Source organism: Cucumis melo, chromosome 1 (assembly GCF_025177605.1).
Source record: "Cucumis melo cultivar AY chromosome 1, USDA_Cmelo_AY_1.0, whole genome shotgun sequence".
Classification (NCBI taxonomy): domain Eukaryota; kingdom Viridiplantae; phylum Streptophyta; class Magnoliopsida; order Cucurbitales; family Cucurbitaceae; genus Cucumis; species Cucumis melo.
Window position 1 is genome coordinate 37,720,565 of NC_066857.1, and position 15,763 is coordinate 37,736,327.

A 15,763-nucleotide genomic window follows, 5' to 3' on the forward strand; every position below is an offset into this window, starting at 1 on the left:
TTATAGCATAGTATTTTTAAATTAGAGATAGTTGTAAATGTAGCGATTATATTCAAAATAATTAAGTATATAACAACATTTTAAAAAAATTATAAATATAGCAAAATCTATCAAAATTTATTAATGATAGAAGTCTATCATTGATAAACCATGTAACAAATGATGATCTATCTATCATTAATAGACCATCAGAATATCAACGATAGAAGTCTATCGATGATAAACTTTTCTATATTTACAATTTTTTTAAAATATTATTACATACTTAACAATTATTTTAAAAATTGTTTGATAACTTTTTGGACAATAATGGGCTCTACTTTCAATGTGATAGTTGTTGGATTTAATGCTCTTAAATTTGATCCTCTTCTAAAATTTTTTAATCCAAAAGTCAATCCATGCTGGACGACTCATCAATTCAAGACCACAAATTGAGATTTTTTCCAAAAGAAAAAGTCATTGTTGTTATATATATATATATATATATATATATATATATATATATATTTTCTGGTGTAGCATGCTTCATGTGAGTGGATAAAGTATAAAAACCAAGTTGAATTAATCTCACAGCATAGATATGTGTGTCTGTGTGTGTGAAGGGGAGACTTTGTTATTTATGTTTCTCCACTGAGCTAAATCATTACTTTGATAATCCTCAAATTAACTAAATCAAATCCAAAAATTACATACATTAATGTTATTTTAATTAAAATTAGAATCAAAATTACAAAATTATTGAACCTTTGTTTTAATTATTCGCTTCGAATCTGCCTCTTTCTTTAATTAAATGCCCGAATTCCAATCTCACCTTCCATTCAAATTTGTTGAATTATTAATGAGCAGATCTCTTGATCTTTTCAATATTATTATTTCTGTCTAAATTTTTTAGATATTTTAATATATCTTCTAATGTTTCATTTATTTTAATGTCTAATAGATTTTTTTTTTTAACATCATACACTGACTTTATTGTTTAATTTAAAAATTGCCTGTGGCATGCTCCTTCATCTTACTCCAATTTAAAATGTTTGATGATTAAAATTACACAATACTAAAGTAAACACAGAATTGAGGCTTTTTTCTTGTCTGTTGCTGTTTAATTTTGAAGTTTAAGTTTATAATCACTTCTTTCCTCTTTAAATTTATTGTTTTATTATCCTTTTTTAATCAATATTTTCGAAAATTAAGTTAGAAATTTGAAAACTATATATCTTTTATTTACAAACTGATGACAAAGAAGAGACAAAATATTCATAGCTCTAACAATTTCTCTTTAAAGTCAACACAAAGTACAAAAACTATTTAAAATTAATGTTATTATATATGTTGCATAGAACAATTTTTACTTATTCATCTGCCGACACACGAGCTCTTACCAACTTTTAGACACAGATAAAAGTAGACTAATAAAATTAATTGTAAATTATAAATGATGGTCGTTGTAATTATGCTCTTAAACTTTTGATGTAATGTTAGCACCAATTGTAGATTTTATTTTCCTTTTTTTCATAAAAACAATGTCAATGGTATAAGTCATGTTTGATCAACGATAGAACAAGATCTATTTTGTATCATATCTAAGGGATTCTTGGGTTCGGGCCGAAGAAGCAATGTCACTCGATCATTATTAAATCGACTACGATCTTTTTCTGTCCGTGAGGATCCCAACAGAGCATCTTCTACTTATAATAGGTCATGAACTAGGTTAGAATCATTCTCAACGAGTCCATAAGAAACAATCCAACAATAAACAAGGAGAGGGCACACCAAACCACTTTGTGGCTGTCACGACACCACCTCTCATTCATCCCCATTCTCCACCTTCTTTTAGATCAGTCCCTACCCAAATTCAAAACGTTGTGGTATTCGAGAATATATCATTAGTTACATGATCATAACTCAACCAGTTAACAAATATAGTTTCCATTTAAAATATGTTAGAACATTTTACATGTTGTTGAAGTAGAAAAGAACATATTATTCATTTAGTTCGATTTTTTTCTAGATGATGAAATAATATGATCACTTGTATGGTTAGTGTTTGCTTGATTTCTTTTAAAATTTTGTTTTCAAATAGGCCTTTAAAAATTCTGAAACTTTAATAAATTTAATGCTATATTTGGACATAAATTTGAATATCGTTTAAAGAAACCCTAGAGTTTAAATTGTGTTCATTATATTGGTGAAATTTTAAAAAGTTGCGAGGCAATATCTTCCTCTCCATTTTTTGTCACATCCTTAATCATCACGTGATTAATTAATTCTCTTAGCATTTTCCAAAGTCCCACTTTTCACACTTTTTTGCGATTTAAAAGATGTAATTTAAATTATGAATATTTTCAAATATAGCAAAATAAATATCATCAATAAAGAAATTTGTGATTCAAATCTAAAAAAATTACCTCGACATAAATAATTTTAATTTATTCAAGACTATTTAGAATTAATTTTAAAATTTAATTATTTAACATGTCCTTTAGATGGTAAGGAGTAATTTTAGACCAAAAACACAAATTCAAAAAAAAAAAAAACAAGAGAATACAATAGAACAGACATGAAAACAAGATAGAGAAGCCTATAACTTGAATTATACTCTCAAGCATTAACTCCCTTACTTTCATTCATTGGTATATGCAAATCATCCTTAGTTAAATCTAAAACAAAACAAAACAAAAAAAAAAAAACCATATTTTCAGCCTCATTTAAATCTAACAGAGTGACAATTGACACAGATGACATATTGTTTAGCTTTTTATTCATCATTTAAACAAGTCAAATAATTTGTCATGCTTCCCACCATACATTATGTACACACACACACACACACACACACATATATATATCATATGGAGATGACGTTGCATTCTCTAATTAAAATAAACTGAAGTCAAAGCTCAGAGCTCAAAGCTTTAATTGGTAATATAAATTAGAAAGACATAAAATATATAAGAAAGTAAATTAAAAACAAAACAAAAGAAAAGTAGTTTGTAAGAAAACAGATATATATATATATATATATATATATATATATATATAAAAAGAAAGAGAACAGCAGAGAGAGAGAGAGAGAGAGAGAGAGACGGAGAAGAAAGAGAAAGAAGAAGGAAGAAGGAAGAAGGGAATTGGAGAATATGGATGGCTGAGGTATCGGAATTAATTGGTTCAAACAAGATTTTAGACACATTCAAGATTTCAACTCCGTAAGTACTCATTTTTCATTTTAACGAAAACTTCTTAGGGATTGTTTGATCACCTTCTTGTTTTGTTTTATTTCTTCTTCTCTTCTTTTCTTTCATGACCATATTTCACACTAATTTTTTTTTTTTTTATCTTTTTTCTGAATTAAATATATGAAAATTTGTGTTAAATTTTATTTTTAAAACCTTCTTTTGTCCAATTTAGATGTCAAGAATAATATTAAAATGAAATTTTCATTCATGTGTTAGAGAAAACTAACCAGAAGTTAAAAAGTGTAATAAAAAATAAACTTCATGTTGTTTGTTCTTTTTTTTTTTTTTTAAGGAAAAGGGAAAAAGAAAAATGTTACATAATTTTGAATTTTTTTAAAAAAATTTAAACAGTGGAAAACAAAAAAACAAGAACATTTTCTTTAGATTTTCAAATAAGTTGGAAATGAGAAATGAGAAATAAGGATTTTATTTAATCAAATTACCCCTTTAGTTTGATAAATTTTATTTCTTTTACGTGCAAAAATTCTTATGGGTTTCTAAGGTCGAAGAGTATTTTTTATCCTCGTCATTTTCAAATATAACCAAATCTTGAAATTATTTCACAAAGATATTAAAATCTATCAAATTCCATTTAAATTATTGTTATTTTGATAGCCAAGTAAAAGATAGAATAGGAAATTTAAAAATCCAAACTCTTAAAAGTGGAAAAAAATTAGAAAATAATAAAGAATAAGCGGTGGAAAATTATTTTGAATAAAAAAAAGTAAAAATATTTATAAAATATAATAAAATTTTAGTTTCTTCCGAATAAATTTCCAGATAGATACTAATTTTTTTTTTAAATTTATAAATATTTTAATTTATTTCACTCATATAATTTATTAAAAAAAATGGTATTAATTATATGATAATATGCTTCCGTTGGTAATTATATATATATATAGAAGTATTTTGTTATCCACCTAAGTTTAATCATTGAGTGATTTTTTCAAAACCTATTTTGTTACATTTAAGCACTTTATAGGACATTTAAAGCATATTCACGTATTGCATTTTATTGCGTGAAAATTATCATCAGCCAATTACGATCAAAATAATAAAAGTTATCGATTTTAAAATGGTATCAATTTACACCATTCGTTGTATTTGTAGATAGATATCATACAAACACTTTAAGAATTGTGCTCTCTTTTTCTTTTCAGTTCAATGATGTAAGAGAGGCCTAAAATTTGAACAACCTTCTGATCCAAAATACACTCTTCATATCATAGATATATGCTCACATCCGCTAGTTGATTTTGAGCTATGAGACTTGTAATTTGAAATATTGTTTTTATGAGCAGGAGCGAAATTTAGAGGTCTGAGCATGGCGGAACCTTTGCTACAAAAATGGACTGAAGAATCAGTTGGTTCGTTCAATATTCAACAGGCTAGTTTCTTCAGCAAACTTACATTTTCTTGGATTAACCCTTTGCTTACTTTGGGTTACTCAAAAACATTGACTCTTGAGGATGTTCCTCCTCTTGATTCTGAGGATGAAGCTGAATTGGCTTACCAGAAATTTTCCCATGTTTGGGATTCACTCTCAGCAGAAAAGGGTTCTTCAAGCTCTGGGAATTTGGCCTTTCAAGCCATTAAAAATGTGCATTTGAAGGAAAATATTTTGATAGCATTTTATGCTCTTCTCAAAACACTTTCTGTTGTGGTTTCTCCTCTTATTCTCTTTGCTTTTGTTAACTACTCAAATAGTACTGAAAAACATTTGGATCAGGGTCTTTCTATTGTGGGGCTTTTGATTGTCTCCAAGATGTTTGAATCTTTTGGTCAAAGACATTATTTCTTTGGTTCTAGAAGGTCAGGGATGAAAATGAGATCAGCTTTAATGGTGGCAGTATATAAGAAGTTATTGAAGCTTTCTAGTTTAGGGAGGACAAGGCATTCTGCTGGAGAGATAGTAAACTATATAGCTGTTGATGCTTATAGAATGGGAGAATTTCCATGGTGGTTTCATATGGCTTGGAGTTCAGGTGTGTTACTTATTTTATCCATTGTATTGCTATTTTGGGTGGTGGGTATTGGAGCTTTGCTAGGTTTGATTCCTCTTCTTATTTGTGGGTTCCTCAATGTGCCTTTTGCCAAGTCATTACAAAAGTCTCAGTATCATTTCATGCTTGCCCAAGACGAGAGATTGAGGTCTACTTCTGAAGTCCTTAACAATATGAAGATTATTAAGTTGCAATCATGGGAAGAAAAGTTTCAAAGCTTAATTGAATCGCTTCGCGAAAAGGAGTTCAAATGGTTGAAAGACATACAAATGAAGAAGGCTGATGGGTCCCTGTTGTATTGGATGGCTCCCACTATTGTATCTGCTGTTGTTTTCATTGGATGTGTTCTTTTCCAAAGCGCTCCTTTGAATGCAAGCACCATTTTTACTGTTCTTGCAACACTGAGATTGATGTCTGAACCTGTAAGAATGATACCAGAAGCTCTTTCAATCCTGATCCAAGTCAAGGTATCTTTTGATAGACTGAACGCATTCTTACTTGACGATGAGCTAAAAGACGACGAAGTCATCGAAAACCCATCAATGGATGTGGATAAGATGATTGAAATACATAATGGTAACTTCAGGTGGGATCCGGAGTCGGTGATTTTAACTTTAAAGAATGTAGATTTAGATGTAGAAAGAGGACAGAAAGTTGCTATATGTGGACCGGTTGGAGCTGGAAAATCTTCTCTGCTACATGCCATACTTGGAGAAATACCAAAACTTACTGGAAATGTGAGTTCTAAACACAAAGCATATTTGGTATGACATAAAAATGTATCAAAACTAAATTAGTTTGTGTATTCTTTTTATATTACAGGTTCAAGTAAAGGGATCAATAGCTTATGTTTCACAAATAGCTTGGATTCAAAGTGGGACAATCCGTGATAACATACTCAATGGAAAGCCAATGAACACAGACAGGTATAAGAATGCCATAAAAGCATGTGCTTTGGCTGAGGACATCAATAGTTTTGACCATGGAGATCTTACAGAAATAGGGGAGAGAGGCCTTAACATGAGTGGAGGACAGAAACAGAGGATTCAACTCGCAAGAGCTGTCTATAATGATGCTGATATTTATCTACTTGATGATCCTTTTAGTGCAGTTGATGCCCATACTGCTACAACACTCTTTGATGTAAGTACACGAAGAATTATGTTTTGTATCTAGCCATTATTAAAATTCAAGAGAATCTTTTTAGCAGAGATATCATTACCCAACTTGACGAAGGATGAAAGTTTTGCAGGAATGTGTCATGACTGCTCTAGATAAGAAAACTGTCGTTCTTGTGACACATCAAGTGGAATTTCTTTCTGAAGTTGATAAGATTCTGGTAAGTTAGGTATTTTAGAACGTCATGTCCATGTTAAAGTAGTTGTAGTCTTGTAAACACTTTCTCATCGACATGGCTTGCTATTTTTTCAGGTAATTGAGGGTGGAGAAATAACTCAATCAGGAAGCTATGAAGAACTGTTGACTGTCGGGACACCTTTTGAAAAGCTCGTGAGTGCTCACAAAGATGGCATAATAGCATCTGGCACTTCAGAGTCTGAAAACCCAAGAGACTTCAAAACAATTGACATTGTGAAACGTGAAAAATATGATAAAATTGATGCAACTAGCAAAAGGTTAGGTGGAGTACAACTAACAGATGAAGAAGAGAAGGAAATTGGGGATGTTGTTTGGAGACCATTATGGGACTACATCACAGTTCCCAAGGCATTTTCTCTTGTGTGTTTAAGTGTAATTAGTCTATGTGGTTTCGTTGCTTTTCAAACAGCTTCAACTTATTGGCTAGCCATTGCCATTGAGTTGCCTCAGATCAGCAGTGGCACAATGATTGGAATCTATGCAGCTATTTCTCTTTTTAGTGCAGTATTTGTACATTCCAGGTCCACTTTAGCCGCTCTTTTTGGATTAAGAGCTTCTAAAGCTTTCTTCTATGGTTTCATAAATTCTGTCTTCAAAGCTCCAATGACATTCTTTGATTCAACTCCAATTGGACGAATCTTGACTCGAGTACGATTATTTTGGCTTCATGTTCATTCCTATTTCTTGGGCATGCATCATAAAGCTACACCAAAACTGATGTTGTTGAGATCGTAATATTTACAGGCCTCGTCAGATTTGAGTATTGTGGACTTTGACATACCATTGGCCGGCATCTTCGTAATGTCTGGTGCTCTAGATCTTATTGTAGTGATTGCAATTGTGGCTTCTGTTACGTGGGAAGTTCTTGTTGTTGCCATTCCAGCTATTATAGCTGCAACCTACGTTCAGGTATACAGAGTTTTGTACTTGTTATCATCATATTACATAATTTTCTTCACCATAAAATAGTGGAGCTAACTTTTATCGATTTGTTTTCTTATATTTGGAAAGAGCTATTATCTAGCAACTAGTAGGGAGCTTATTAGAATTAATGGGACAACAAAAGCACCTGTAATGAATTATGCAGCAGAGACATCTCTTGGTGCTGTCACAATCAGAGCTTTCGACATGACGGAACGATTCTTCCAGAAGTTTCTAAAGCTCATCGACACAGATGCAAGTCTTTTTTTCAACTATAATGCAACGACAGAGTGGTTTACTTTAAGGATAGAAATATTGCAACATTTCACCCTTTTCACTGTTGCATTTCTCCTTGTACTGCTTCCTCAGAGTCAAACCACCAAACCAGGCAAGAAAAACCCAACAAGAACACAAGACTCTATTTTCTTTGCGTACCACTTTTTGACCGTTTAATCCATTGTGCAGGACTTGTGGGACTCTCTCTTTCTTATGCTTTATCCTTTTCAAATATCCATGTTTTCATGGCGAGATATTATTGTACTCTTTCAAACTACATCGTTTCTGTAGAAAGGATCAAGCAATATATGCATTTGCCAGCAGAGCCTCCAGCAATCATCGAGAACAGCAGACCGCCATTTTCGTGGCCTACAACAGGAAGGATAGAGTTGGAAAGTCTAAAGGTCAGGGGTGGCTAACTACAAATGTAGTTCATTCTTATCTTACAAATTTTCCAAGTCTTTTAATGATACTCGAATGGCATTTCCAAAGCCTAAGTTTCAAGTTTTTTGTTTGTTTTAGATAAAATATCGGCCCAATGCTCCTCTCGTTCTCAAGGGAATTACGTGTACCTTCCAAGAAGGGACTAGAGTAGGGGTTGTAGGAAGAACAGGAAGTGGAAAAACGACGCTTATAAGTGCTTTGTTTCGTTTGGTGGAGCCAGAGAGCGGGAGAATCATCATTGACGGGATCGATATATGTTCTATTGGTTTAAAGGATCTACGAATGAAACTTAGCATTATCCCACAAGAGCCAACACTTTTTAGGGGCAGCATTCGCACGAATTTAGACCCGCTTGATCTTTACTCTGATGATGAGATATGGAAAGTAAGTCTTAGCACTCAAAGTGCTGTTAAAATTCATGATGTTGTTCGGTTGTGTCATTCACTTAAACTTTACGTGTTTTTTTATCATGACATTTATTAGATAAACATAAAGTTTCATCACAAAACTAATCAATCACGAAAGGAGTAAGCCATGTATATCTCTTATAAACATCGTCAGGTTTCTTCATCTCATGTAGAGTATTCCACAACATTTCATCTATTTTTTGTTTTGAAAAGTATATGAAAATGTTTTTTCACATAATGACTTGGTTATATGCAGGCATTAGAGAAGTGTCAGCTGAAGGCCACCGTCAGCAGTCTACCGAATCAGCTCGACTCATCTGGTATGCTCTTTTCATGGAAGCAAAGCAAACATGTTTTGACTTGATTTTTTTTTTTTAGTGTATTGATTTTGGTTGGTTCAATAGTGACCGATGAAGGTGGAAACTGGAGTGTGGGACAACGCCAACTCTTTTGTCTCGGACGAGTGCTACTCAAAAGAAACAGAATTCTCGTTCTCGATGAGGCTACCGCTTCAATCGACTCGGCAACTGACACCATTTTACAAAGAATTATAAGGGAAGAGTTTTCAGAATGCACTGTTGTAACAGTAGCTCACAGAGTTCCTACCGTTATTGACAGTGACAAAGTCATGGTTCTCTCCTTTGGTAAGCTGCTATCCCTTTAAGTTTCTCATCACTTACCCTTTGTTGAATAATTGAAGCAAGCTTTTACAACAATGAACCAACTACAATTCCTTCAATAGGTAATTTGGTTGAATATGAAGAACCCTCAAAGCTGATGGAAACCAACTCTTATTTCTCCAAACTTGTAGCTGAATACTGGGCTAGCTGTCGGAGAGACTCTTCTCAGCACCAAACAACCAGTCTTTGAAGCAAAGTATTGCTCTTTTTTGGTACAATCGTAGGGATAGAGGACTAAACATTTAACTCTTGGGAAGAAGGATCAGGTTAGTTATAGTTTGGTTACTTGGGTGAAAACAAACGATATTGCTAATCAAAGAAATAAAACTTAGCAAAAATAAGACAGGAGCAAAAAGAGGAGAATACTTGGAAGGAGAAGGAAAAATCATTGTGAAAAAACAAAACTTGAAATTTCTATGTATTTCTTATAAGTTTGAAGAAGAAGGATAAGTTAGAAAGGTAAAGGTGTCATATTCCTACGTCGATTGCTCCCATTTCAGCCATTTACCAATTAAGAAAATAAATTAAACCCTAATTCCTTCTTAATTGAACATTATCGATTAATGAATGGTTTTGATTGGATTATTGCAACTTTATTTGTTGACGCAATTAATTCCTTGATTAGCTCAATTTCTCTTTCAATTTTCTCAAGTTTTTCGCATGTATCATAAGTATTTATAAATATTCGTTTAGAGTTAAAAAGATGTGAGATAGACAATAAATATGTATAATTAATAATTATGTATACAGCAATATTTTAAAAAAATTATGAATATAATATAGTCACATCTATTTCTGATAGACTTTATCCGTAAACGATAATTTCTAGAAATGAATAGAATTTGTTACATCCGTAATCTTTACAATCATATTATATTTGCTAACATTTTCAATTTTGTTATTACATTTGAAACTAGGAATGAGCATAATAGATCAAAAGATCGAGCCGACCAACCAAACCAAAGTCGGTCGATTGGAAAACAAAATGATTCAATCAAGATCAATTTATAAAAGGTTTAAATCGAAATTTTTAAAGTATATATATATATATATATATATATATATATATATATATATATATATATTCTTTTTTAAACATTAAACCAATTCAACCGACTCTTACTCTTTGATGTCAAAGTCGGTTTGACACTTTCCAAAATCGACTATGATCGCCACCTGCACGGGTCTCGGGTCAATAGGATAGAATGGGTGAGGATTTGGCGAAAGCCCAAATGAAGATAGTAAAAAATAGGCTATAGGCCCAATAGATTAATAATCGTAAGAATGTCTGTTTCTAAATTGATGGGGATTGTTATCATGCAAAAACCACGCCCACACGTCAATGAGTAGTCGAAATGGCATCTACCTTTGCGTAACCTTTTTCATTTTTGTTTTTTTTCTAACTTTTTCATATTACATCATCTTATAAATCATTTATGAAACTATGTACAATATTTACATTAAAATCAAAAAATAATTTTTATCAACATGTAAAAGATGGTTAAAAATGCTACTAAAAGTCTAAAATTATAAAATATCACTAATATAAATTTAATCAACTCACCTCAACCCTCGTTTCTTCCAATATTTTCAATTCTTTATTTATTGAAAACCATCTAACAACTATCATTGTCTTATTCTAAGAACCAACTAAAGAAAAAGTTAAAGGTGCTACTTGTCATTTTAGAAAGTGAATACATTTAATTAGAAGTTTGTTTGTAAGAAGTTCAAGTGGCCACCATTGCAGGGCCTCATGCACAGGAACGGCCATATTTTGGGGTTACAATAACTCACCATTTTCCGACATCAACATCCTCTACATATTTCTTCTCCATCCCTCCATTCGTCATTAATTACACTTCAAATAAATAAAATAATGACTTTTCAAGTACATTGTTATTGGTATTTAAATGAAAAAAATTTATATATACTCTCTATTTATTGTGTATCATGTCCAAGTTGAACCTTAGTGATGTTATTATGGTCCTAACCGGAGTCAAATGTTTCTATATTACATGACCATCCTTGACCATAACCTAAATAATTAAAGCCTTCACCATAAGGCCAAGATATATATATGCTAAGATGCGGCAAAATCATATGTTCAATAAATAATTTTCACTATGTACTATTATCAAAAAAATCAAGATAGAGTTATGGTTCAGAAGATAGTGTTGCCTTTGATTGGTTTGAAAAATTGGATGTTGTATAATTGAACTCAATTAGCCACCATGGCTGATTTTGATGCGGACGAAGGCAGGGCCTCGTACACAGGAATGGCCATACTTTGAGGCGGCAAGAACTGATCAGCATTTTCCGCCGTCGAAATGGTGTTGATTAACCTCAACAAGATCCTCCCCAACTCTTCTCCATCGCTCCATTCGTGAATTTCAGCTTTAACCACATGTGGGTTTTGGCTAACCAAGTCCCACAGTGGGAAATTCTTCCTCGGCATCAGAAAGTCTCCTTCTCCAAGCTTCAAACTAGGGCAGTAATCGCCACTTCCATCGCCTAAATAGATGAACTTCTTATTCTTCTCTTCCGACATTAATGATGCTTGAATTCTCTCCACAACGAGTCCCTAATTTTGTGAAATGAAAATCTCTCAGCATACAAGAAATTGACGAAATTGATTGATATATACGTACAATGCTGCAAATACAGAGATATAATACCTTGCACATGTTCGGAGGGCAAAGATTGCATCCGTGAGAAGATTTATGGAAATCGTGGATAGGAAAAATCCTCAGCCTTCCTTCTTCCTCGACGTAACTTGGATTCGTATGGATTTCAGAAAAGCATTCTCTTATTCCAAGATGATCCAAAATCGTCTCGATGAAAAACGTATTCGCATCACTCACAATCCTCAAATCACATCTAGAAAAACACAGAGACCACAAAATCTCAGCCGCTGTAACTCAATGAGAGATAGAAACATAAAGAGATTCTACGATTCTTCACCCTAGGGCGTGAGCGGCTCCAATGGCAGGAACCACATCGGGATGAATCGGAACGCGTTTGAGGACTTCGGCGATGTCGTCAATGGTTTTTCCTTGTGCATGGAGTTCCGTCATCATCCGATCCTGAAAATCACAGTATAAAACTGTATTCCACTAGCGAAAACACAACAATGAGGAGGAGCAGAAGAAATAATACCATGAGAGTATTCCATGGCATGGTAGGGAGGAGTTCTTTGAAGATATCGGTGGCGCCGAGTTCATCCACCACCCAATTGTCACTATCCAAGTCGATGATCGTCTTATCGAAGTCGAAAATCATCAAGATTCCGGCCATTTTGCTATGCAAATTCCGAAAGCTGTGAGAAAGCGAAAGGGTTGGGTAATGAAGAAGATATGATTTATCTGATATACATAATACAACCGATTGGGAGTGTATTACTATTATATACAGTCAGGGTTTGGTAAGGTGTTCGTTCAAATATTTAAATTTAATTTAATTTCAAGAAAGATATATATAGATTTAATTAATTTCAAATATGATCTTTTTACATCTATTTTTAGTTTTGTTATATTTAGTTCCCCTACTTTAATCTAAATCTTATCACTCTATATTTGTACATGATCTTTCCTCGTATATATAGTCCCTATTAATATTTCTTTTTTTCTTTTTTCTTTTTTTGTTAATTATAAAAAGGGAATACTTAATAGATAGTAAATATACAAATATATATATAAGGTTTGATAGATTTTATTATATTTTTATAAAGGACAATAATATCGATGATATGTTTTCCACGATGCATAAATCATGGCTCTTTATCTCTTTATTCCATAAAAATAAAAATAAAAATAAAATATAAAATTTATTTCTATTTTTATGTGGTAGAGAGATAAAAAAGTATCTAGCACCCAAGTTTTCGATGTAAATAATTTTCATAACAAAAGATATTTTTGTTATTAAAGTACTCCTAAGAAATACGTTCACGTATTATTTAATTGATTTTGATAAATATTAATTTTAAAAGATTGAATTTAAAAGTAAATAAATAAAAAAGATATTTTTAAATATAGTAAAAGGATCGATATTATTTATAAAATAGATCAAAAATTTATCAAATTTTTCTGCTTTTTTGTAAATAATTTTAATTTTAGGTAATTATAATATGTAGTAATTTTTAGGATAATTATTAAGTATGTAGTAATATTTTTAAAAAATTTCAAATATAGCAAAGTCTATCGATGATACACTCCTATCATTGATAGATTTTGACAGATTTTCTATGTTGCTATATATTTAATTATTTTGAATATAATTGCTATATTTGCAAATATCTCTTTAATTTTCACCATCTCCGATAATAAAATTTGAATATGATTAATTGATTGTTTGCAATTAATTAACTAAATTGATACGAGTGTAATTCAAAATTGATAAACAGAAAATAGTATTTTTATTTGTGTTTTTAACTTCTAAGTTCGAAGTAGTGGGAGAGACTTGATGAAAAGGTCCCCTTTTTCTTGACACAAATGAATTCGTGTCCAGAGTAGAAATTAATAACAAAAAATAGGAATCAAATTGTGGGAAATCGACCATTTTTGGGAAAATATACAGATTGTTTAAACAACAAATACATGATGCGTGGGATATTGTAAAATTTCTTTTACTATTTTTTGCCCATTACTATTCTGTAATAAAAAAGAAGTACATAAAAATACCAATCTAGCTTCTTAATTAAATACACGACTCTTGTTAAACGATCTTTAAAGAAGATTCTCAAATAAGAATCAAAGCTTTTTTAAGAAGTTTGTATTCAATAAATATATTAAAAGATTTTGAGTTTTTAAATCTTACACCTTAGTTAATATTAATTTGTCGTCATGAGATCTTTCGCATTCTTGATAGGTTGTGAAAGATGTGCCGAAGACAAAATGAGTTGGAAAATTAAAACTATGGTTCAAATTCCTGATTGGTGTATGGCGTTTGCCAAAATTACACCTTCAACTATACATAATCTTCACTGCATACTTAAAGTAATTAAACCCAAAAAAAAAGTAAATCGGTAGATGCTGTTGTTTGGTTGAGAAATTGGGTATTCGTATAATTGAGTTTAATTGGCCACCATGGCTGGTTTTGGTGTGGGCGAAGGCAGAGCTTCGTACACAGGAACACCCATATCTTGAGGAGCCAAGAACTGAGCATTTTCCGCCATGGAAATGGTTTTGATTAAGTTCAATAAGATCCTCGCCAACTCTTCTCCATCGCTCCATTCGTGAATTTCTGCCTTAATCACGAGCGGGTTTTGGCTAATCAAATCCCACAGTGGAAAATTCTTCCTCGGCATCAGAAAATCTCCTTCTCCAAGCTTCAAACTAGGGCAGTAATCGCCACTTCCATCTCCTAAATAGATGAACCTCTTCTTCTTTCCTTCTGCCATTAATGACGCTTGAATCCTCTCCATAACGAGGCCCTAATTTTGTGAAATAAATATCTCTCAGCATACAAGAAACTGATCAACATATATGTACAGTGCTGCAAATACAGAGAGATACAATACCTTGCACATGTTCGGAGGGCAAAGATTGCATCCGTGAGAGGATTTATGGAAATCGTGGATAGGAAAAATCCTCAGCCTTCCTTCCTCATCGACGTAACCTGGATTCGTGTTGATTTCGGAGAAGCATTCTCTTATTCCGAGATGATCTAAAATCGTCTCGATGAAAAACATATTGGCATCACTCACAATCCTCAAATCACATCTAGAAAACACAGAGAACGCAAAATCTAATCAGCCGCTGTAAACCAAAATGAGAGATAGAAACAGAAAAAGTTTCTACGATTCTTTACCCTAGGGCGTGAGCGGCTCTAATGGCAGGAACGACATCGGGATGAATCGGAGCGCGTTTAAGGACTTCAACGATGTCGTCAATGGTTTTCCCTTGTGCATGGAGCTCTGCCATCATACGATCCTGAAAATTACAGTATAAATCTCTATTCCGCTAGCAAAATAATAGAATGAGAACGAACAGAAGATTATATAATATACCATGAGCGAGTTCCATGGCATCGTAGGGAGGAGCTCATTGAACAAATCGGTGGCGCCGAGTTCATCCACCACCCAATTATCACTATCCAAGTCAATGATCGTCTTATCGAAGTCAAAAACGACGACGATTCCGGCCATTTTTCTGTGGAAAATCTTAGGAAAAACTGTATCGTTAGGAAGAAAAATGCTATGTCTGCTGCAGAAGAGATTGGGCAGTGGGCGGTATTTATAGTGGGATGTGGAGGGGAAGAAATCAAAGGCTAGAGTTGCGGGCCGTTGGATGAGGTGAAATTCGGATTGAGGGGAAATCGAAGGGCGCAGGTCGATAAGAGAGGAATAGACGAATAAATAATTGGAATATGAGAATATTCGCCGCATTTGAAACGCACTAACCTTATGAATATAAGAATATTCC

At 32.6% G+C, this 15,763-nt stretch overlaps 3 protein-coding genes across 4 annotated transcripts; 1 reads left to right on the forward strand and 2 right to left on the reverse strand.

Annotated features, from left to right (window-relative positions):
* Window positions 1-3,062: 3,062 nt before the first annotated feature.
* On the forward strand, window positions 3,063-9,935 carry LOC103500738 (ABC transporter C family member 8). 2 transcript variants are annotated; one of them, XM_051091978.1, is made up of 12 exons: window positions 3,063-3,203; window positions 4,538-5,976; window positions 6,062-6,382; window positions 6,492-6,578; window positions 6,671-7,264; window positions 7,361-7,525; window positions 7,628-7,925; window positions 8,003-8,217; window positions 8,336-8,641; window positions 8,921-8,984; window positions 9,069-9,308; window positions 9,407-9,935. In XM_051091978.1, exons 2-12 carry the CDS (start codon window positions 4,561-4,563, stop codon window positions 9,532-9,534), a joined length of 3,834 nt encoding a protein of 1,277 aa, XP_050947935.1. In that variant the 5' UTR covers window positions 3,063-3,203; window positions 4,538-4,560; the 3' UTR covers window positions 9,535-9,935. The 2 variants fall into 2 exon arrangements, with proteins under 2 accessions (XP_050947935.1, XP_008462364.1); XM_008464142.3 differs by lacking the exon at window positions 3,063-3,203 and having other exon boundaries at window positions 4,366-5,976.
* Window positions 9,936-11,032: 1,097 nt separating this feature from the next.
* Window positions 11,033-12,965, reverse strand: LOC103500740 (inorganic pyrophosphatase 2-like). Its single transcript, XM_008464145.3, has 4 exons — window positions 12,501-12,965; window positions 12,306-12,427; window positions 12,020-12,221; window positions 11,033-11,925 (listed from the first exon to the last, which is right to left on the reverse strand). Exons 1-4 carry the CDS (start codon window positions 12,636-12,638, stop codon window positions 11,563-11,565), a joined length of 825 nt encoding a protein of 274 aa, XP_008462367.1. The 5' UTR covers window positions 12,639-12,965; the 3' UTR covers window positions 11,033-11,562.
* Window positions 12,966-14,238: 1,273 nt separating this feature from the next.
* On the reverse strand, window positions 14,239-15,555 carry LOC103500739 (inorganic pyrophosphatase 2-like). Its single transcript, XM_008464143.3, has 4 exons — window positions 15,349-15,555; window positions 15,150-15,271; window positions 14,860-15,061; window positions 14,239-14,772 (listed from the first exon to the last, which is right to left on the reverse strand). Exons 1-4 carry the CDS (start codon window positions 15,484-15,486, stop codon window positions 14,413-14,415), a joined length of 822 nt encoding a protein of 273 aa, XP_008462365.2. The 5' UTR covers window positions 15,487-15,555; the 3' UTR covers window positions 14,239-14,412.
* Between the last annotated feature and the right edge of the window lie 208 nt (window positions 15,556-15,763).

Excerpts from the sequence above, each read along its gene's own strand:
- LOC103500740 (XM_008464145.3), bottom strand. The coding sequence starts at position 12,638 with ATGGCCGGAATCTTGATGATTTTCGACTTCGATAAGACGATCATCGAC. Across the intron at positions 12,428-12,500 it reads TGCCATGGAATACTCTCATG|GATCGGATGATGACGGAACT; the intron begins GTATTATTTCTT and ends TGTGATTTTCAG. Across the intron at positions 11,926-12,019 it reads GCCCTCCGAACATGTGCAAG|GGACTCGTTGTGGAGAGAAT; the intron begins GTATTATATCTC and ends TCACAAAATTAG.
- LOC103500739 (XM_008464143.3), bottom strand. The coding sequence starts at position 15,486 with ATGGCCGGAATCGTCGTCGTTTTTGACTTCGATAAGACGATCATTGAC. Across the intron at positions 15,272-15,348 it reads TGCCATGGAACTCGCTCATG|GATCGTATGATGGCAGAGCT; the intron begins GTATATTATATA and ends TGTAATTTTCAG. Across the intron at positions 15,062-15,149 it reads AGAGCCGCTCACGCCCTAGG|ATGTGATTTGAGGATTGTGA; the intron begins GTAAAGAATCGT and ends TGTGTTTTCTAG.
- LOC103500738 (XM_051091978.1), top strand. The coding sequence starts at position 4,561 with ATGGCGGAACCTTTGCTACAAAAATGGACTGAAGAATCAGTTGGTTCG. Across the intron at positions 8,218-8,335 it reads TAGAGTTGGAAAGTCTAAAG|ATAAAATATCGGCCCAATGC; the intron begins GTCAGGGGTGGC and ends TGTTTGTTTTAG. Across the intron at positions 9,309-9,406 it reads AGTCATGGTTCTCTCCTTTG|GTAATTTGGTTGAATATGAA; the intron begins GTAAGCTGCTAT and ends TTCCTTCAATAG.